Source organism: Balearica regulorum, chromosome 1, assembly GCF_011004875.1.
Source record: "Balearica regulorum gibbericeps isolate bBalReg1 chromosome 1, bBalReg1.pri, whole genome shotgun sequence".
In the NCBI taxonomy this organism is placed as follows: domain Eukaryota; kingdom Metazoa; phylum Chordata; class Aves; order Gruiformes; family Gruidae; genus Balearica; species Balearica regulorum.
Genome location: NC_046184.1, coordinates 3,065,188 through 3,088,820, shown reverse-complemented (window position 1 = coordinate 3,088,820; position 23,633 = coordinate 3,065,188). Strand labels below are relative to the sequence as shown.

The following is a 23,633-nucleotide window of genomic DNA, read 5'->3' as shown; positions in this document are numbered from 1 at the left end:
ATAAAATAAATACAGACAGGTTAACAGTTGGTCTCAATGATCTTAAAGGTCTTTTCCAACCAAAATGATTCTATGCGTATCAGATTGTTCCCAGAGGCTAAACATCTTCGCCGATTCTCCAAGTACTAAGACAGACCCTGCACTGTTTTTCATCCCGACAGCTACACTTGCATCAGGCAAGCGAGAAAGGATCTGTGCAGGATTTGTCCCAGAAAGCAATGCTGAATCCAGCATACCCTCGACCCCCTCCTCAACAGAACAGTTATTGTACAAACTCCAGCACTCGGCTGCCCCCGGTCCGGAGGTGCTTTAAATAGCATCGGGCTCGAGAAGGGAGCTGGACTCACTTTGCTTCTGGCTTTTCCAGGACGGATGGGTTTTGCTAGCTGCTTTTTAAAAAAAAAAAAAAATGCTTGGCCCGCAAGACAGGCCTGCAAGGCGACCTCCTGGAGAGGCAATACGAGGTCAAGTTTGCAAAGTAGCTGATCTCCCGGCGTGGAAGAGAATGTGAGGAGATCATATGGAGCCCTCCAAAAATGCAAGGGCGACCGCAGGGCTCAACCACAGAAGAAAACAGCCTGGGTCGCTGGCAGGAAAGCAGCAAGGATCAGTTCCCAGAAACAAATCTAATTGTCCATGTGGCAAGAAGTGCAGGCAAATGGCACAAGCAGTGATGGAGAAGCTGGCACCTCGCTCACCAGCAGAAGCAGCTACTGGGGGACTACGAGGACCTGGGACTGATGCTGAGAGATGCTGAGCTGCTCAGGCAGAGCCAACGTGGTCCAGAGATGGGACTGATAGTGGGGGGTGGGAGCTGCGTCTGAAATATCTCAGACACAACAGCAACTCAGCAGCCTTGGGCTCTGCTCCATCCTCAATGAACATTTTGTGTGAGCAGGGTCAACCAGGCGCTAGGAGCCGGGAGAGAACAGCACTGCATGCACGGGTTTGGCACCCAGCCACTTAAAGGCAGAGGCTTTCCTCTTGCTTTATGCTTGGGAAGTAAATAAATGGTTTTGAGAAGGAGGCTGTTGCCAAAGCATGCTTGCTTTCTTTTTTTTCTCCAGGACAAACAATGAGGATTTTGGAAGTAGAGGTTGCAGGGTAGGGGTGTGATAAGAACGCAATTAATTACCACCAGCGTTATTTCTGCATGCACACTGATCTGGAAGTATCCTTTCAAGGACAGGTGTTTAATACCGAGGAACATACTTAATACCTCAAATGCAATCATCCTCTCTGTGCAATTAGGCCCTGATTTACAGCCCTTAAGAGCAAGCTTGAGTTGATGTAGGTGCTTAAGAGTTTTTATTTTTCTCTCTCCCAGGGCCTCTGAAGCCACTTTTGCTGTCTGGAGTGCAGAGCACTTTACAGAGGCAGGGAAGTGTCCTTATCCCCGCTGGCTGAAAGCAGAGAGGTGGTATGTGGGAGGAAGGACAGACACCAAGGAAAAAGTGAAGACGAACCCACGTGGTACCTGAGAAACCCCTGCAAATGAGCTCTCACCAGGTTGGCATATGCATGGGTGTGTTTTTGAGGAAGTACACAGAGGACTCGGTTGTTGCTAGCAGCTGTACCCATGCTGAACTAAGAGCTCAAGCAGATGCTGGAGAAGTCCTGTAGTGCTCACCCAGCACTACTCAGCCATAGGCACGTACATTGATGGAAAAACCAGGAGGGTTGTGTTTCTGCAACTCCATTAGACCCCCAACCATCGTGTCCCTGGCATGAACACTGGGTATGCTAATCAATGAATTAGTGCTAATTAGTTAATGAGCCTGCCCGGTCACCTCACAGAGGAAGAGGTGGGGAGACTTTCCTAATTCCAGTTACAGAGGGGCCGGGACCTTGCTCGGAGCGGTGGAGATTTGAACTCAGCTGCTCTCCATTAGCCTGGGGAGCATGGCCCCAGACATCTCTGGTCACTTCCACCACTGACAATAATCATGACAAATACCAGCCACGTAGCTGGAGAGAGCTCCCTGCTCCGCTTTTGTCTGAGCCACCTCATGTAGCAAGATAATATGGCGTTTCTCTCCGATGAAGTGTCTTTCACCCTGGAGCACAGCCAGCTTTGCAGAGGAGATGATGGTCAGGCCTGCTGGAGATGGAAATGAGGAGTGGGAAGGTGCATGGGGGAGATTTGCAAATCACAGAGCTCAGCTGCAGAAATCCTAAGCCAGTGCCCTATCCCTTTTCCATGTTGCCTCCCCAGTAAAACCTTCCATCCACTCCAGCTCCCAGTATCAGCAAGAGGACGCTTGTCGCCTCTTATCAAAGTTGCTGGGCTCAGCAACTCTCTCCGGCAACAGGCTCCGCACACATGCACACACACTCCCATCCAACATAAACTGATGTGACCAATTATACAAATACAGATCTGGCAGTAATAAGCCTGTTTGCTCCATCTCTGAGTCTCCAGTGAGCATTCCCAGAGAGGCATTACCGTATTGCTGAAGCTACTGCCTTTGCACAGACTGCACTGTGTCTTTTGGGTTTTTTTTTTGTTGGGTTTTTTTTTGTTCCTGCTCTTGCTTGCATCTTCAGAGAAAGAAGAGGAAAGCACTGTTAAAAGTTGACCAAGAACTGACCTCAACTGACCATCAGCCCTTTGGATCAGAAACATGAGCCTGTATAATTTGGAGTAAAGACATGTACGCAAAACTCTTGTGCATGGCCTATCCAGTAGAGATGAACAAAAAGCCCTATTGTGCAAGCACGAGTGGCATTGACCCCCACAGAGATTTACTTAGGATAGCCCGACTGGCAAGCAGTGACACTACGAGGTCTAATGAAACTGATAGCTCGTTCCTGTGACTGAGTCATTCCCCTGGGAAAGCAGCAGGTTCACGTATCGGCCAGTCCAACCAGGAGAAACGGGCAGGGGCTGTGCGTGCAAAATGTCAGAGCAGCAGTATCACATGGACCTCCTTCCATGCATTCCTCTTCCCAAAGGCTAAGCAAAAGTTAACACTCCTTTTCACCCCAACCTTTCCCTTTTAAGGAAAGGAAACAGAGACAGAAGACAATTCCTGCTTTTTAGTTGATAAAGTGATTTTTTTTTTCCTTGAAATGCTTCTTCTTTCAACAGCTCCAGCCCATGTCCTTCTTTCTAAATGACCCTGGTTTTCTGTCCCTCATTCTAAAGAGGAACACAGTGGCAAGGATGATATTCCCTCTTCCTGCAATAGTTGAGAACATTGGGCACAGCACTATGATCCAGGAGTCCCTGAGCTGCAATTGCGCTGCAAGTCATGTTTAGCCAACCCTCCTGTAAAACAGGGGTGCTGCTGCTCCTCATGTTGGTGTCTCAGAGGTGCTCTGTCAGACCTCTCTGCTGTTAACACTGGTGATCACAAACACAAGCCCTGGGAGGAAGAGGAAAATCATGAAATAGGCTATTTGTAGGAAAATCATGGCCACTCCATCACCAATAGTGACCTTACAAGGAGTCAAGTTGACTGTCCCATACCAAACACAAAGCCCTTCTACCACTTAAGCTAGCAATGGCCCGTCCTAACCTGGTGGCATGGAGCAGAACAGAGCCCATGGATCAGCCCCATGGGCCAAGCAGCATTCATCCTGGGGTCAGGTGCTCATATTGCCAAAGCAAAATGCCTGTTCCCCCAACTGGCATCCAGACGTGCCTGACAGTCATCCATTGAAGGACTAATCAGCAATATTCCCCTCTACAACCTCCTCCTGCACTCAGCTAAACCCTGCAAGTACAGCAGTGCTTGCTTGGTGGGCATCAAGCATCTAGGATGGGCAGGGGGATGCAGGGAAAGAAGAGGGAGTAGGAGATTGGAGTCCACTTGAGGAACAGATGTATGGACTTTCAGGGATCTAGGTACCATTAACTGCAAAGATGTTATGGCAAGTTGCTGACTTAGGTGTGCCGTAAAGCATCAGAAGCACAGGAAGCCTTTATAGCCAAGTAACTCATCAGACAAGACTCAGGTCCCAAACACCCACCTCGCCTGCCCTCCGTTAGCAAAGTGTTGGAAAAATATTGCCCAGCTCTTTACACAAGGCCGTTTGTTGGCTGGTCTGCTTCGAAAACATTGACAGTGCTGCCATGAAAAACAGGAAGAGAGTGAATACAGTAATTTAAACAGTCAAACTCCATTTCCTGCCAAAAGGAAAAGAAAATACCAGCAGAAGGCAGTAGCCAGGCAATAGTTGGGGACAGACAGTTTGATTATCTTGGACAGATATTTGCACTGTGTATCCGGTAAAAGCTACAGCGATGGAGGTGACACCTTTTCATTTCAGGGACTGGAGTCTGTTAGGCTGCAGAGCAGCAGGTGATGCTGTGAGGCACATCAGGCTGATGAGGAGCCCAGGAACTCCCAGGATGGCAGCTTTGGGTTGCAACCAGCTCCTAAGCTGACAGCCAGGATCATGTGCCAACAACACACCATGTTTGGGACTTCATTGCAAGCCAACGCTCCAGCAAGGATCCCCATTCCTCTTGCAGCTCCCCAGCAGGCCCTGGCACCCTCATGCTGCTTTGGGGTCAGTCTTCAATACCCTCCTTTTCTTCATCCATGTTTGCATGTCCCACAGAGTGGTTCACCTGCCTGCTACCCAAGGCAGATGGGAAGGCTACGGTGGTGCAATTGTCACTGGGCTTCAAAATGCACCTATTGTTAATTCTATTCCATATTAGTGAAAATCAGCAAACCCCCCCAATGACCAAGACCTGTACGAAAATGGCCCATTTACTTCTCCATCCTTCTCCAAAACTGTCTTTAAAAAAACAAACAAAAAAACCCAACCCCAATCTAACACTTCCCAACCGTATAAACAGTTAATTACAAAGTTTACAAGGCGTATTTAAATCACGTCCTTCTTTATCCAACATGAAGATTATTTTCTGTCTTAATAAGCCTATTTTTTCCCTCCAGAACAGTCCTTCCTTCTGCCAACACCCTGCACGTCCATACATCCTCGCTCCCTCTGCTCCGTGCACTGACTCCACACTGCGCCACAGAAGTGGTTGCATTTTGGTGACACACACTGCTCTTGCTAGATAGCCAAAGGGGATGAAGTAGCTCTCTGTGGCTATATAAGTAGGAATGGCTTCAGTATCAGGAAAAAGGAGATTTAGATTAGACATGAGGGAAAGCTTCCTAGCAGCAAAGACAGATCATGTAGGGAGAAAGGGGAATCTCCATCGCTGGAGGTTAAGAACAGGTGAGACAAACATCTGTGAGAAATGTTATAAGTAGAGCAGAAGGGCAAATCAGATGACCTCATAAGACTTGGTTTTTTTCCTGGCCTCATTTTTCTCTGATTATATGAATTTCTAAGCATTTGGGGTCAAGTGTACTGTTTAAATATAAGCTATTATCCTGTATTTGCAGAGAGGAATACCAGAGAGGTATTACCTGGAACTGTTCATCACCTGAGTGAACATCGCCAATTTGCAAATCAACTGTGCAGACATAAAAATCCATCATTTTTTCCTGATTTATGCTGAAGATTAATAGGACACCTATAACACAGGGACAGGGGAGGAACGCACATTGAGGATCTTCCATTCATCTCCGGTCATTTATATATCCCATTCTGGAAATTATTCTATCAAGCTGCTGAAATCTGCAGTATGCACACGTGGTTGGAACAAGAGAAGCACAGGCTCATTACACAGTTGTGTCTCAGTCTTTTTCCTTCACACTGGGTTTGCAAACCAGACCAAAGCAAGTCTCCAGGCTATCCAACCCTGTAGGACATCTGGAGACCCAATGCCTCCTACCACTTGTTGACCATGAGACACAGTCTGTCCAGCCCAGCTTGCTTCCAGGTCCTACCTCACCTCAGCTTTTCAAGCTCCAGCTGCACCAGCAAAGCTGCCTGATCAGGGAAGCTGCAGACTTTGCCCTGTACTAGTCCATCCAAGTGCATCGTTCCCCCACATCCCTGTAAATTTTTGTGTGCATATTGCGGGTTGGGATAGCTGTGCTGGAAATGGTCCCCCAGAAACTTCTCTTGCCCTGAAGTGACCTTGAGCAAGCATTACACCAAGGCAGGAACAGAAGCATCCTAACATGTGGATCCCCTTTGAGTCAGTTATCACCCTATTAGAAAAATATTCGTTACCAAAACCCAGACCTGACCACGCACCAAGATGTGAAGATAGTTCAGTGAGCCCAGCTCCATAATCCATGGACCCATAGTTAATACCACAAAGAAGGGCTGAAATATGTCTTCTAACAGTGTTTCTGTGCAATGCTAGGTGAGGTTTTCCCACAGCTCATCTCCATCCATCTGCTCACTGCCCAGCACATCAACTGTATCTGTTCACATGCAGGATTGCTGCTGCTGGAGGCAGGGCAGCAGAGCTGAAGTCCAGGTCCAACCTTGATTGCAGGCAGGTTAAGGTTCTATTTGCACCAGCAGAGAAATATTTTCCATCTACACCAAACCAGTGACAGTCTTACTGGTGGCTTTGTAATTGGTTTTAGAGCTGCTTCAAATACACGTGCTAAGAGGCAGAGCAGCAGTGCTGGTGGATGGCTGGCAAGCAGGATGTCAGCAAAGGAGATGAGGCCCTCACAGACATATATCCAGGCTCCAAAATACTTTACCAACCATCAAATATTTTCCAAGCTTAGCGGCTGGACTCTGCAACCCTTACAGCAGCCAAGTCACTAATACCTCTTCCCTCGGGCAGCACAGCTGATCTCAGGCAGGGCTTGCCAGCAGCTCTAAGTAGACTCATTTAAGGAGAGGACAGCCCACTTAGCTACACTTTTCAGACTCCTGTTTTTTTCTTCAAGGATCTCCAGGCTCTTTCTCCAGCTGAGAAGCATTAGCATCTCTGATTCACAGTGAATAAATGCAGTCACAAATATGCTCTAACAGTTATTCCCACTGTGTTACCCAGTTCCTAGCTCCCTGTCTTCTCACCAACCTCTGCAGTCCTGTCTCTCCAAATTCAGTCCGATATATCAGACTTCTTGGTCTGGGACTCACCCCGAGGGACACAAGAAAGTTGTTGGCCTTTTTGCTCCTGTCTAAAGCCACAGAAGCCAGGTGACTGAGAGGTTTCAAACCTCCTGATTTGAGAGGAGGAGTATTGCAAGTGTTAGTATGGAGCACAAGCAGAGCAGATTTGCAAATGCATGGAGAGTCTTAACAGTCCAGGAAAGGTGCTCCAGTGGGAAGCTCCCAGCTTAAATCTAAAGGCAGCTCTTTCAATGTGCAGAGGCCTTGAGCTAAACAAAAAAAATCAAAGCCAGATTTGGGCACAGCCTTTCCCCCTCCATCGGGAGCTTTGCAGGTCTAGACAGAAGAGATCCCAACTAAAAGGAAAGGCTTGTCCCTCTGCACGTTTGGTGTGGGAGTGTGACAGCAGTGTGAGGTCACACAACAATGCTGAGGGCACTGGTGTAAAGAGGAGTTAGGGCAGGGTAAGGCAGGATCAGTCTCCCTGTAGTGAAATTTCTGTCTGCGTTCCTCTTGGTCCGTCCTTGTCCTGCAAAGGAACAACAGCAGGGATCCCCCAGCAAAGGAGGCTTGAGTACAAAGGAAAGCCGAAGCCATCCCACATCCTGAATCCTGGCTCTGCCTTGAGATTATGGGGCAGGAAAGCGCTCTGGTGTTTCTCCGTATTCCCTTTGCTCAGACTTGAACTTGCCTCTCACTTGAAAGAGCTAATTAAGGAAGGAAATCAAAGCCCAGAGAGGCGGCTATTACAGCAGCCTGGGTGCAGTGCCGGCTGTAATGCTGATTTCTGTGCATGATATCAAAGCCAGCCATATACTGGCAGGGCTGACGCAGATTTCTGCAATGACACTTTACTGAACCAACAGAATAAACTAAGACAATTTCTTAAGACCATTTGTAGGTCAGGTAGACCAGCCTCTTCCCCAGTCCTGCCCTTAAATCTCGCAGCATTTAATCCTTGATCTGTAGCCAAGACTTAATTTTTCAGCACAGAGACAGTGCAGAGCTGGCTGGAAACTGGAAGACGAGGGACTTTTTGATGGTTAATGACCAGTGCTTCTCAGCCCTAGAAGAAATGAAGCCCTGGCTTCACAAAGATCCCTGAACAAATCCTGCTCCCACCCAAGCCCAGGGAAATAAAATTACACCAGCAGACACAGAAACCAGCACAAGCCTTTGACATTATCTAGGTCCTATTTCGGTTTAGGTTTGAGCCAAGACTGTACAAGGAAGCATGAGTTCACCCCTGGTGAATTGCACAGCGAAGTAACAACAGGGCAATTCCTCGTAAAGATTTCAAGGCCCCTTGGCTTAGTTTAGCAGCAAACATAACATGGCTGAGGAGGTCGAAAAGTGATACCTCCCTCAGTTCATCCATGAGCAAACTGAGGCATGTACTGGTTAGATGAGGTGGTGTGATTGGATGAAGGCAGAACCAGGACTGGGACAAGGCAGTCTCAGTTCCTTGGTGCCTGCTCTAATTGTTGACCAACACTCTAAGATCAGTGAGCACATGAAGAGGTTAAGGTTGGGTGCTTGAGGGCTTCACTTACCGCACTGCTACAGGGAATGTCCTTGACTTTGAGCCAGGCCAGATCTAAAGTCCCCTCTCCCCTGTAGCAGGACTGCAGTCTGTCCTTGATGCGATCGTTGATCTTTTTCAGGACAAAGATGCAAAGAGCAGACTCATCCAAGGACTTCATCTTCCTTTTCTGCCCCTTGGAGAAGACTGTGAAGAGGATATCATCCTCAGGGCCAACACCCAAAGACTTCGCTAAGATGGCTCCAGCCTTAGACAAGTAGGCTGCCTGGAGCAACCGGTACTCCACCCCATTCTTCTCACAGCCAATGGGCACCTCAACGTAGGAGTTAAAGGCTGTGTCCTCCTTACAAAGACGGACCAGCTTGGAGGTATAAACCTGCTCCTTCGTGGTGGACCCAGGTGGTGAGATCATCTCAGGCTGCAGAGTTAGGAAATAGACAAAGTTACCACTGCTGAATCCATAGATGTAGTAGATATCGAAGTCAGGGATGATGGTAAAGGTGTCTGAGGGGATCTTGATCATAGAGGCCACAAACTCATCATGAAAGACATATGCAAACATCCCATCTGCCTCAGAGTTCTTGGTGAGCTTTCTGCTTGAAATAGTGGGGAAATACTCGGGTTTGCCATCCACGGCAGTGGCAATGAACAACTTGTCATCCATGTTGCTGTAAGAAACAATGACTCCAAAAACAGAGCCACTCTCATTCACCCCAGAGAGATAATGCTCCTTCTTGTGGAAGGGCTCTCCCAGCTTGAAGAGGTCATCCAGCCTCAAAAGCTTGCAGATGCCCTGGTAAAGACTCCCACAGGCTATCAATCGATTCTCCTTGTAGTCTATGAGGAGCATTTTGTTTATGTTGTTAGTAGGCGTCAAGGGTTCATTGCAGGTTTGGACTATCCTGGGAGGATAACACTTGGGATTATCTTCATCAGGACCAGTTTGGTGGGTAACCAGAACCTTCAGGTCACTGGAGAGTTTGTAGATCCTGTTGACAGCTCCCAAGTAAATATGCCCAGTTCTTTCATCAACCACCAAGTGATTGAAGTTCCCCTCTGCTTGTTCTCCAGTGAAAGTGATGAAGGGCCTCTTTGGGTGGAGTGGCTGCTGCCTACCAAGAGGCGACACTGTGGTGGATAGCAGGAGGTGAGAAACCAGGCAAGTCCATTTCCACATGGCCGGTGACATGATTAGAAAGGTTTGTATTCCCAAGGGAATGAGGATTAAAAGCTGTAAGAGTCTTCAAAACACCAATTCCCTGGCAGATTTTGTCCTACAAGCAAAGAGAAAAGGAAACAAAAGTGCATTACTATGGAGTATTCCTTCCTCCTCCCTCCTTCACAACCATGCCATCATCAGAGCGTATTTAATTGCTAATCCTCCCTTTCTCGTCTCTGAGCTCTCTACTTAAAACCAGCACAAAGGGAGCCCTCCTGAAAGAAAAGATGCGGGTAGAAAGAGCAGAAATCACATAGCAGAATAATAAATCAGCACCCTTTTACTCTCCATTACACACACACGCGCCCCATGGTGCAGCACAAAAATTCATGGGAAGCTAGAACAGCACAGAAGGCTAATGGTAGAAACATCGAGCAGTATTGTTGTTTGCACTGCCAATTTTGACCCAACTGTGTATTTGCCATCTAAGAAGACAGGACAGGAGAAGGATTATTATCCTGCTCTTCTGGATGAGGAACTGAAGCCTAGAGAAGGTCAGGGACCTGCCTACAGGGACAGGTCCAGATGGATGCTGAGCTCTTTTGCAACCCTTGAAGTTTGCCAGGAAGAAGCCAGCTCTGGTCTGACATTAACATCCTTTCAGGGAGACATCAGTCCGGAATGGGACTGTTTGAACAGGCTCTCTGTGGCTTCCAGATCAAAGCCGCCTCATGCTGGTCCAGCTTGGAGTACAGACGTAGGAGTTGTGGTGTGCCAGCCTTTACAGCCACATCTACAAAGGGCATGCAGCCAAGCACAGAGCAAACTGAGCAACAGGTCTCCTCCTTCCCTTGGGCTCTCACCACGAGACACTCTTCACCCACTGCATAGACAAGAAAACATTGTCTAAAAGAGAGATACCGTTCCCCTGGGCATCTCAGATGGATGAGAAGAAAGGGGTTTTCTAACTATTAGCAGTAATAAAGGACCATGAAGTAGCAAAACAACTCAGGGACCAACATCGTGACTTTCCAAAGCGAAGAAAGAGGGCTTCCTTGCAACACTCAGTCTCTTAAAATCTCCCAGGTTTTAACAAGGGTGGTGGGAGCAGTAAGGGGTTCACAGCTTCTGTAATTTGGTGAGTACAGCACCAAGCCCCATCCTCATGCCATGGAAATGCATCTTTCAACTCAACACATCCATCTGCTCGCTGCTCCATCACTTTTTCATGGCTGCTTCTGTACCAAGAACAGCTTTGGCCCTTTATGGCCCCACAGAGCATGTGGGAGATGGAGTCCTACCAGCTCAAGTCTCACAAGTCAAGCTCCTTGATGAGCACTGACTGCACAACCCTTGTTATTGGGTTATTGCCAGGCTGAGGCACACAAGTCTTTCCTCCCTCCACCCCTCTTTAACATCCAGATCAGAGTTTCACAGAACCGTTCTTGATTTTAAAAAGGACACAAGCCAAACCCCAGCTCTGTTCCCGCAGACCAGTGTCCTATCACCTCTCTCACAGAGTGACTTTGCTGAAATTAGGGGTGTTACTAGCTGAGCAAAGGTGATGACAGCCAGCCTCGCACAAGTAGGAGGCAAGTAAAAAATCACTGTATGCTGGTGGAACTGAAAAATTTACTTGAAGAAATAATGCAGAGAATAAATCCTGTCTTCTTTTGACCTGTAGACTGATTAGATCTGGTAGTGGAAAGGGTAAGTCTGGGCTTGTAGAGCATCCACCACTTTTATGCCACCCCAAATATTTCAAAATTCTCACGGTAGCCAGAATTTCAAAGCTGTTGTATGATCACCTTCACCTCCCACTGCCCTCCCTACCGCAGCAGCCGCAGGCATTGGATAGATGACGGACAAAGGTCATTTCACATTTACTTTAGGCGTGTTTACCTTGTTCTGCTTTGCCTTTCTGGTCAAGCAAATATTTAATAAAATCAAGCTTATACTGCAGGGTTTGCAAGACTGTCTTGCGAGCAGGAGAGGATTCACTCTGCAGGGATATGCAGGCTGGTCACGTAGGCTTTTAATAACCTTTATTATGATAGATAGAGCGGCGATGGGATGAGCTCTCCCCACACAACCATTCCTCTTTCAAAAGAGGCCATCCTTGAGAGAGCAGCAGAAGAGGGAAGCTGTCCCTGTTTGAGTCCTGTGTTCAGAAACATCACATGGCGACCCTGAACACCAGCTCCCGTCACTTATGAGTTATGATCCATATTTCTAACAGACACTGGTTTGATCGGGCACTAGACAGATCTAGGAAGAAATTATTCAAGTACTAAAAAGATATCTATTTTACCCCTATTTTTACTGTATTTTGCTTCTCTTAGCCCTGCAGAGTGAGCACAGCTGCAGGACAGGGAAATGGGAACTGCCATGACCCAGAGACCAAAGAGGTAACAAACAACCCCTCTTCTGCAACAGGAGCCATCTGCCCGAAGGTCATCCCAACACCTAAGAGTAGAGTTGCCACAACAGGAGGAAACCTGCCCATTAAAATAAGTGGTCAACACAACACAAAAGGAGATAACGCTCCAGATGTGAAATCTCCAACCAGGAGAGAATCCTGACTGACTTTAAGGTGAGACTTGTCACTTGTAGAGGGAGGAGGTGGTGAGGGGAACCTTCCTCCAGGCAAAGACAGCAAATTTGATTTCGGAACCAGAGACACCCCAATGAGAAACTCCAGGCAGGCTGGATGAGGAGTCAGACAAGGGTGCTCCTAAAATAGTGAGCCTCACGGAGGAGGATGCTCACCTACAGAGGAAAAAGCCTCAACGGCCTGCCAGCACCGATAGCCACCAAGCAAGCACAGGAGCAGCCTTTTGGGACAAAGCAGGGAGAGCAGGAGCCTGGGGCTATCTTGCCATCTTCCATCAGCCATCTGAGTGACCCTAGGAGCAGGATTTTCTCTCTGTACACTGCTGGCATTCATTCCTTCTCTCCCATCTGCTCATGTTGTTTGCCCTGCACCCTCTGTCCTGGAGTCCCAATCAGTATTTGAGCCTCTAAGGGCTATAATTTATAATTTGGCTTAATTAATAAATAACGGCAGAGGTCAGAGGCAAGGAGGACTGGTTGTTTAGCTTGCAGAATAGAGCAGGGTTTGTACTACCCCTTAGAGGATGCACCAAGGAGAAGGGGTTATGCATGTCTTTTTATTACCCATTTCTGGATAGCAGAAATCATAGCAGCTGGGAAGACAAATAACGGAGTGCCATAGACATACCCAGTCTTTTAAGCTGCTCGGTCTGCAAGAGACTAATTATAAGGAAAAAAAAAAACCAAATAAACAAATCTGAGCAGGCAGTGCGGTCTGGGCTTAGGCTCTGAGCTGGGTATTTCCAAAATAAACCCAAACTGCCTTCCCACAATGACCAGGCTCACTCTTCTCCCCCCAGAGACATGGCCAGCAGCAATGCCATGACCCTGCACGCAGAGCTCCTGTGCAAGACCGGACTGTCCCTCTGAGCAGCTCTACGTGGCTCCTGCCACAACAGCCTCTTCACCAGCACATTCAAGGTCCCTGGGAAGGTCACACAGCCTCTACAGCCCCAGGGATCTGTAGGGAAAGACCTTTCAGTAGAAAGCTGCCCTTCTTTGTCTTCTTCTGTCAGGAACAGCTGCCCATCTGCTCTGCACCACCCTTCACATGCAGTGGCTGTGCTGAGGGGATGCCACTGCTCATAACAATATTCTAAAAGCTTTAGACTTTTAGAGAGTCATCTCATCTCCTGGGTGAGTCTCTTCATTGCCCCACAGCATAAAAAAGCTGACACCCTGCCTGCCTACTTCTCTAACCACGGTTAGGCTATGGTGTTATACAACCTTCTTGACATGCAGCAATCCCAAAGGAAGATATCATTCTTTTTTTCCAGAAGTAGAGCTGCACCAGATATGAATCTAGTCTGGACATGAAATTGGAGTAGAGGAAGCCTTCTCGCAAATCCAGCTGTTTCAGACAGGGTTCCATTGATGGTTGGAGGAAGGTCTCAGAGTCAGCTCCCACATAAGGTCTCAACCACAATCCTGCCTGTGGAACTAGGGTCTCTATGGCCTGCAACTAACACATTCACCATAAGACCTCTTGAATTCACACAGTTTGGTTTAAGGACTGGTTTCCTCCTGAAGGACAGTAAGTTATGATGCTATGCTACAGTGTCATTACTTGCTTACTGTTGTTGACCATTTCCTGCAAATGTTGGAGATCACTGAGTTGGAGGATGCAGCTTGATTCTGCTCTGGGCTCTCCAGGGAATGATCCCAAGGCTCTACAACATGGAACCCTATGGTCAAGAGATGGGGCCCTGGACAAGAAATGTCTGGATGCAAAAAAGTTTGGGGGTAAGAAGCTTACCTAACTTGCTTTAACTCAGCATGTGGCAGTTAATAGATGGGAAAGCTAGGGAAAGCTGAATACATCCTCAAAACCCAGCAAGTTTCAAGGGGAGAAAGTCAAGAAGGATGCACTATGGCTGAGGAAGTAGGAATAAATCAGGAATAAAAAGGACACAAAGGACTGGCAGAGGGGGTTGGAACTAGATGATCTTTGAGGTCCCTTCCAACCCAAACCATTCTGTGATTCTATGATTCTATGACTGGTCCGTGAATTGAGAGGGAGAGAAAGACTTGGGAAGAAGTGTATAGGGAGAAGGGAAAGACAGAGATGGAGCATTTGGTCTTGGCTGACCATTTCACAAAAGTCACGGTCACGTCCCTGTACTGAAGACTGGCACAAATCCACCCCACTGCAATGACAGCTCCTGAAAGGAACATGTCACTGGGTGAACATGAGAGATGACAGTATCTCCCCATTTGGCTCACACATACACAACCCTCCTGCCATCAAAGGTGACAGACAGATTCACATCACCAGGTCCCCTGCCACAGCCACATGTTGGCAGCAGGGACATTGCAAGGTCAGCGGCAAGAGAAGTCACGTTTGAGAGCCTGGCTGTAAAGAGCCATGGAAGCAAATACACCCTGGGTCCAGCTCCAGCTAGAGGCTCAGAGCAACAGTACATGTTAAAATCTAGAACAGGACCAGAACATGCTGAAAAACACCACCGGGAGGGGAGCAAATCCATCACCTCCTCCTGCAGAGCAGGTCTGACAGCACCCCGGGGTCCCGCTGGCTGGTGGGACAGGCTCAGTGAGTCCTCCACCAGCCAGCACCTGGCTAGGAGGAAGCCAACAGCACCCAGGGCTCCTGGGCAATGCCAACGGCACAGGCTCGGTGGTTAATGAAGCCCAGTGTTAATCAGGCAGCACGCTCCTCTGTTTACTTTTGCTCCACTCAGGCACAGCTATTCATTTCCCGGGATGCGGGAAGCCGTGCACAGATGCTGACGAGGCAGACGCCCAGCGACAGAGCCAGCACAGAGCAATTCAGCACCAAGTGCAGCTACACAATCCCTTTAATCTCAGCTAAAGATTTTTTTTTTCCCTGGCTTCCTTTAATAAAGCCTGATTACCATGGATAGAAGCTTTTCTTTGGGAGCCGACATGGCGAGAAAACTCATACGGAGACATTGTCGACAGCTCCCCCGACAAAGACCAGCTTCTAACTTCAGCTAAATCCTTTCTCCTCGAACTTAAAACCTGTCCAACGCCTGACGGAAACTGAAGGCAAGTCTCTCTTTGAGGGCATCCCATGCCAGACCATCTTTTCTTTGGAGCTCGCTGCAATGAACAGATCCCAGCACAAGCTGCAGCTTGTCCCAAATAAAGAGATTAATTTCAGGAGTGGTTTGTTTGCAAGGCACTTAAGCTAAGGCGGGACAACATGGCCTTCCCTCATCACACAGATTATTCTATTCAGGCACTCAGATGGTGCCCATCACCTTGTTACCTGTGCATCTGCCAGAAGCGTATTAAGTGATGGGATTAACACTTGCCATGAGTAGGACTTACTTTCTTTTTTCCTGATTCCCCCATGTGATAAAAGTGCATATGGATGGTGTCTCTGCCTGCATTTCAGACTCGGTTTCCTATCAGCAAAAGCAGGTCAGAGCTGTGTTCCTTTGTGCTTGGGAGGGAGAGCAGAGAGGTTTGTAATGGTTTCTCGCTTCCTCCAGAAATTTGCTACACGGAGACTTGAATGAAAGAACACAAATATTCAGTGCCACAGAAACAAGAATGGAGTTTTGAGGTCATGGAAAAAAACTACAAATCCAGAGACCGGGGTTAAACTCTGTTTTTTGGAGCAGAGTTGCCTGAAAATATTCTGAGGTTAAATCTATTAAAATTATTTCTTATCACAGTAACTTGGGAAATGTAAACCTCCATACAAACAAACTGTCGTAGCAACAGCATGCAAGAGCACACAAAGTCATTGATTTTAAGCAAACCATGTCACAACAGTGCCTAACTTTGTTGATCCTGCCTCGAGGAATGTGTGTAAGAGACCATATAGGTCCAAAGCACTGAGAAAAATGAAGGATTGCCAAAATTCAGAGTGTCTGGTTGACTTCTGTTTCAAAGTCTCATTCTTGTCCCCCTAAAAAAGCCACCGTACGCTCCTGGGGCTCTGTTCTCCTCACTACAAAAGGTTTCTCTACTGTTTTCCAATTAGGTGCAACTCTCACGGGGTTGGCAGTGCCAAGTTGGCCAAGAATTTAAAAGGCATTTCACAGATAAGGAGACCCTGGTCAGACTGTGGCTCTAGACAAGAAGAGGAATAAGCGCAGCCCCTGGCCCGGAAGGGATGATGAATATTGAAAAGAAAATGACCCAGCCAGTCTCCCCAGCTTGTATATCAATTACAGCATTTTAGGTCAGCCTTGAGGAAAACGGCGTTTCCTTCCTCAGAAGGAAAACTTCAATGACTGGAGGGCCCTGAAGAGTACCCACATGAAGTCTTTAAATTTTCTGGACCTGGTCCAGATGTGAGCCCTAAAACACCACTTTGATCCTCAAACAGCAAGGAAGGGGCTCTGACCCCAGGTTTCTCCGTGAGTCAGCACGCAGCTATTTTCTTGTTGGCTGAGGCTGTATAGCACAGTTTATGTCGCATTGAATGACAGTGGGTGGATGCTTTGCAATCTTAGGAAGATCTGTGAGACACAAGCCCTCTCTCTCAGGCTGAAGTCTTGTAATTAGCACTGTATAAATCCACGAAGAGCCAAATCTCGTAAGACAGGGACCATACTTCAGCTGTCTCCTGAAAGCCTGGCACAGAGAGTGACTCTGTATTCGCAGTGACTTTGTGATCACTGGCTATTTCACTCTCTATATCTACATGAGACACCGGCAAGGATAAAATGTGGGACTTAAAGGAAAAAACAAAACCTTTAGACCTTGATCTACTATTTTTTGGAGCACCAAGGTCTATATTTGGAGGTGGGGAAACCAATTGCATAGAAGCCAGGAGAGAATCCCTAGTCTTCAAAGTCTGAGATTTTGCTATATATTCAAAAGGTAGCTGGAGCAGAGCAGCCTGAGAGACACAGGGTAAAAGCAATGGGACTGGGAAAATCAGGGATGATACTGGGATGGGGAATAAGGTTTGGAAATAAAGCTTCGGAGTGATGTAGAGCCAGTGGATTTGCTGCTTAGGATCAGGCTATCTGCAAACCAGATGAGCTTCAGTTACCAGTGACCAGTACTTGATGGTTCAGAGAGTTTGGGAAGTTCTCTCAAATGAAGAGCGTACAACTGGCCAGCCCAGTGTGATTAATGGCAAGCACGGTTGTGTACTCACAGAGATCCGGGATCCTCTAGGGTAAGGACCATCAATTCTGCAGCTGTACCAAACCTTACCGTCGGAAATAGGCTGAACACACAGCAGGAGTAGGAAGATAAAGATAATGCTGTTAACAATACTATATTACTGGGAGGAAAGAGACAGATAGAGGTGTGATGATTTCTCTTCAGTGATGCAGGGTTTGCAGCACAGGCGAGAACAGAGTCTCTCTTTATGCTTTATTCAGCATAAAATTTCCTCCTTTAATTTATGGCAGGTATCCAACCCATTTTGGAGCAGCAACCACTAGCCATGGATGGGACCAGTGAAAAGATCTGACACAGCAAATCCTTCATCTTCAGCTTCCCACGTGAATGGCTAAAGAGAGCAGATGAGTGAGTACAGTCCCATAAAACAGGGATGGCTGGACCATCTCAAATCTTAGCCAGATCTTGAGTCCAACACACACATTATCACTAGTGGGAAAGAGTAATGCTGACTGGCATTTGCTCTTCCAAACCTAAAGGAAAGCTTCGTTTTACTGCAACCATTAGCAATATTTTTATAGTGACAACTGTACTGGAGATTAGGGGGAAAAAAAAAAATTAGACATCTCCTTGTTTCATTTTCTCTGTACTTACTAATTTTGACCAAATTCCTAAATGCTTCTGGGTGGGTCTTTATGCACCCAGGAACCTCCTGGGTAGACACATGCCATTTATTTTATCACTCTGACTTTTACGTGACAGCTCTTCCACCAACTGGCCTCTGTCTTCCAGCCCTTGAGCAGGTCAGATGAGGGATAGTCTTTTTTCTACATTTCTGTAGCACCTAGGGCAATTACGTCCCAATCTGGTTAGTTCATAACTTGCACATGTTAGCTGAAGCAATCTATTCCTGCTGACTCTGCAGGGTTGAAAAGAGATCTTTAAAAGATGTTGGAAGGTTGACTAGTCCATACTTCTGCACCAGAGTTCACCAGCCCTAAATTCCAGACGTATTCTGCAGATATGGGACTGCTACAGAGCACGACCTCCTATTTACAAATGAAACAATGAAACACCAAATAGACGGTTTTTGCACAACACTAACCTATGGCATGCTTCACTCGGCTTTCCCTTACAAATAGAAAAAAAACCCAGCATTAAGATTGTTTATAACTCTTAGCCACTCTGGCATAAAGATACATTTTGTCCAGTTCAAAACGAAGCAGAGGTCAGTGCAGCTGCTGTGTTCAGACTGAGATTCCCCCTGAGAAAAAATACCCAAGATCAGCCCAAACAAGAGATGTCCTCTTCAGACAACTGCCACTTCAGAACGCTTTGGCTAAAACCTTCTGATCACTCCCCCCTTGACTTGGATTTTTTTTTTTTTTACAGTCAGGCTGAAGGGCAGTCGAGATGCCACCCCATCCGAAAGGCAAACGAAGGGACAGGACTTTGATGGAGAGCCCCACGCTTGCACTAGCAGAGACATCCAGCTGAGACACAATTTCAAGCCCAGCAGCAGCAAGGGGGATTGACTCCACTCATTCTGCCGATAGCTGTAATGAGGCAGTGTGGACACAGCCCTGATAAGCAGCAGCTTTGCCAGCATTTTGGAGGAAAAAAAACCCAACCAACAAAACAGTCTGACATCTATCCCACCCCAGTCCCGTGATGCCCCATTTTACAGACGATGCAGGAAGCCCACCGCAGGTACTTTCAGCAGGGAATCAGCTGCAAAACTCAACCCTCCCTTCCAAAAAATACCTGGATAGCCTATTACTAATTTGCCATTAATTTTCTCTTCCAGTGACTTTGTCACTGCAAGGCAGAGGACAAGCCTAGCTGCTGCCAACGCATACAAAGGCCAATGGGAAGGTATTCTTAGAGCCCTGCCTGGCTGTTGCTGCAGGATAACTAGCTCCAAATCATGCTTGACAGTCTCAAGATACTGCTGAGCTAGACAGGACACCTGTGGCCAGGATCAGATACAGACAAGAGACAGAATTGTGCTAATATGGGTAAAAAGATAATCACATGCTATGTTTGTTAACAGGAAGATTAGAAGAGAGCTGATGTTGTATACACACATCGAGGCTGCATTTGCAAGGAGATACACAAATCTATCCTGTACAGCATACAGACGCATTTATTTTTGCACAAAATTATGCAATTCCTATACTCCCGGAGCAGGGCAGTGTGTGCATGCATAATTACACCAAGCATTAGCAGCAACACCTATAGCTCAGGTTGTCTGACATGTTCTGTACTAAGACTCGGTTTTAAGGTCCTCATTACTTTGACAGACCTGAACTGCTGAGGGGACAATTTCCTCAGCTCGGTGTCTGCCTTGGGCTAACATCGCCGTAGAAAGTTGCATTCAGAATGGCTTGGGCAATTCTGAGAACTAAATTAGGAGAAAAGTTTTTGCAAGTTATTGATTTTATTTTTTTTCTGTGTTTGACCTTGTTTATATTTTTTTCCACTGTCTTACTAAAAAGCTTGCTTTCTTTGGAGCAGATAGATAGTAAAAATTGGGAAGGTCCTCCACTGCTGTCATGGGAATCTTCTGGCCATGCCTAAATTTGACTAAGTTACAGCATCTAATAATACATACATTGCAAGTAAAGATTTTACCTTTTCCATTGCTCCCAGGATGGATCAGACAGCGCTTGGGCTATCACCACAGGATGAGTAAAACATGCTCAACATCAGGGATGAAGGGACTAAGCAGGTTTTCCCTACGCTTAGTCGCTGTGTCAGCTGGAGGCTGTTGTGGTGCTAAGCACTGCTGCTGAGGAACACTCTTCTGTGCTCCCTGATGGACTTATGCTGCAGCTCAGCTTAATTAACCCAATCTCAGAAAGCGAAAGAGGAGGATGCTCTTACGCAAGGAAAGGAAGGCTGGAAAGTGGAGGAGGGGGAGAAAACTGGGCAGAGACTATTTAGGAAAAGGGATATGAGCAGGGGCTGGGAAACGTGGGCAGATTGCAGATTTGCAAGTTCTGTAACCACTGAAACATCCCCTCCTGATGAATGGGGCATTGATCCCACGGCTCCTGAGTTTCCTGATTCCCTAAGATGGGTTTCCTCTAGCTGCTGACAAATCTGGAGGTCAAATCAGTTACACAAAGTTGAAGTTCTGGGGAGAAATTTCCGGTTTTGCCTTGCTCAAGAGTTTAGAAAACGCATATCAAAACAAAAAAAAATGCAACTGCAGAAAGGAAAAGAAGGAAAAAGAGCAGGTAGCTGCTGAACTACTGCAGACTTATCCAGCATCTTCCCTAACCCTTCTATGTTCATTGAGAAGAGGTTGCAGGAGGTCTTCCTGAGCAAAGGATATTTTCCCCTTCCAATTCCTTCTCAATATCAATATTTAATGTCAAGCTTGGAAGTATCAAATTATGAGATTTAACAGAATCAGGAGCAGCACAACTTATTTACAGACTATTCCTATATATTTTAAAACCACGTGAATGACATGGGAGGATGGGCTGGCACGGAGCCTGGCGACATGAAGCTGCTGTTATTTCGCTGTCCCACCATAGCTCACGCCAGCACATCACTGAAGAGCCCTTCCAGCTCCCCCCAATAAAACAACACATTGCTGCTTGCAAGGGCAACCAGCAGCTCTAATCAAAACGTTCCTACCAAGAACACATCCCCACCTCCAGAAATCTCAGTCTAGAAATACCCCAGGGAGACTGAGGTCCAGGGAGGTGACGACTTGGTTAAGAGTCAGCACGGCTGAGACAGAGATACAGCCCATGTGTTTAATCCCCAGCTCAGTGCCACAGCAACAACTGTTCTGCAGAGCCACGCGTGCAGCACCAGCGGAACATCCTCTATAGCTGATTTTCTCTATTACCACCTCCTTTGGTCCGTGTTTTAGGAACACACACACCTTAATGGCTCTGGAGCGGTAAATTCCCATCAGTCTTAAACCCATCCACTCTGCCAGCACTTTGCCAGCATCAGCAGAATAGGCGCATCATACGCTCGGGTGTCATTGTTCAAGCTACTTTAAATAGTTCAGTGGTCACCATGCTCAGCTGTGAGTCTGCATGGATGCGTCCAGGGCATCCTGAAATGATACAGCACAGAGTCCTGCTGCTGGCACCCAGCCTGCAGAGCCGAGGGGAGGAAGGGAGGAGGCATCTGCTCCGGCTACTCTGCTGCTAAAGCTTTCCGCAATTTTACATGCGCTTCCCTATACTGACAAACCACGAGAGGAGACACTGTCAGGCTGCCATCAGCAATGGCACTTTGTAGACAGCTTGCTGCTGCTGCAGAGCACACCTACAAAAGGCAAAAATCTCTCTTTCTCCTTCCATAAATATCTTCCCTGGGCAAGACACTCAGACATGGACAGAAACTGCAGGTGCTTTGCACTTTGCAGGATCTGACCCTTTGTTTGCACGAATAAATGCTTAGTGCTATCAACAAATCACTCCAGAGCAGCCACTAGGAGGGTGATGCAATTGTTTTAGCTATTTGCACAGCCTCATAATTGGAGATTCATCATCACAAAGCATTAGCTGTTTTAGGATAGGTGTTACAGAGAAAAGCCAGTACCAGAAACAGGCATACGAACCCATTCAGTCTGCAGAAGATAGTTTATGGGTTTGCAATAACCAGTGGTTTCAGATTGGGGTCATTCATACTACCCAGAAGAAAGTTACTTGTTTGCTTAGAGTCAGCTGCAAGCAAAGTGTCACCCCGAACTCTAATTTAATCCAGATCCAAACACCATCTGCTTTGTTCATCTCTGCTCGCACAGTCCAAAGGCACCTGTGTCTGAGACAAGGGGCGTTTTTAATGTGGGGGCGTGGGAAGGTCATCTCTGTTCATAAAATCCTGCTCATTAGAAATGGAGACCTTGATAACACAGGCTGTAAGACCTGAAGAAACACTACAAAAGAGATGCACAGGTGCTGAAGGAGTAAGATCCACAGAGGACTGTTTCCCACGTGCCCTCCACTCCCCGAGCTGCATTGCAGAGGACAAGCCTGCCCTCATTTTCCCACTGCCTCCATCTCTCCACTCATACCTCTTTCCAAAACGGGCCTTGTTGATCTCTTCCCTCACCCACAGGATCCCACAGCTGCACTTTTGAGTGCTGCACAAGTCTCAAATATTCTAAAAACCATGCAAGCCTGTACCCATGCACCTCTGCCCTTTGGGGATGCAGTCACAACTGCTTCGACTTGAGGCAGGAGCATCCCTCCTGCTCGTGAAGAGCATCATCTGTGCTCCAGCCCCTGGGGGCCTTGGGTAAGGGGCTGGAGCACGCAGCGCCTTGCCCTGGCTCCTGCATGGCTGCGACACGCAGCTTGGGGCCTGCTGGGGAGGCTTGGGTGGCCACAGATGGGTTTTAATGACGAGGCATCCACTCAGATGGGAGGTTGGGCTGAAATCTGCCCTCGCTTCAAAAGTTAGAGGCTGTAAATCTTTTGCTTTGACTAGAGGAAAAAGGCAGGGGGGAGAGGAAGGCAACTTAAGCTTGGGTTGTTGTTGGTGGCGTTCGGCTGAACATTGGTCTGTACTAGATGCTGTTGAGCTTATCAGGGCAGACCTGGGGAGCGCATCCAAGTGCCGCTTCTGGGCTTATTTATTTTTTTTTTTACTTAGTAAAACGAGAGTATAGTGACAAGTAGAGACACAGACTTCTCCAAAAAGCAGCAAGAACCATCTAGCAACTCCCTTTGCCAGACTGACCCTTGCTAGGTCAGTGTCGGCAAACACACGCAGGAAACAGGACCTGCCGCGTGGACCAAACCATGCTCCAGCAAGTCCCCGGCCATGGCTCAGTACCATGGGGCCCATCAAACTCTGAAATGTCCTCTGTCTCTGCAGTTAGTAGGAAATCCCCATCAGCTGCCTGCAGAAGGGAGCCCACAGCTCACAGCTGCGGTCCTGCCAGACGCCGGAGAGCCAGGATAAAAATTGTAGGCAGCGTACACAGGTGTAAAAATGCTATCACAATTCAATGGGTTATTAATAACAAGATATTTCTCCTCTGTGGCCATCTGCATCCCATACACCCCCACAAATCCGGCACTTTCCTCTTCCAGCTACAACACTCTCTCTCTCGTTCAGGGCAGATAATTCCCTTTTATTCTTTGCCTTCAAATCACGCACGAAGGTACCACTCAACAGGCAGTTTCTCTGGTATGGTCCATGCAGACTAAGATTGTGCCAAGCACCATGAACTCAGAACAGAGGCTTTTCTACCAAGGTGCCAGAAATAATACAAATAAACTCTTCTTCTCTCCCTGGCTTTATATCTACAGCTCC

General features: G+C 47.3%; 1 protein-coding gene across 2 annotated transcripts in view; it reads right to left on the bottom strand.

The window, feature by feature from the left end:
- PLXNA4 (plexin A4) overlaps window positions 1–23,633 on the bottom strand; it is a 454,032-nt gene that overhangs the window by 416,131 nt on the left and 14,268 nt on the right. For both annotated transcript variants that reach the window (XM_075757480.1, XM_075757530.1), the window contains exon 2: window positions 8,508–9,771. In XM_075757480.1, the coding sequence (XP_075613595.1) occupies window positions 8,508–9,686 (1,179 nt within the window). In that variant the 5' untranslated portion in view covers window positions 9,687–9,771. The remainder of the gene's footprint in view (window positions 1–8,507; window positions 9,772–23,633) is intronic.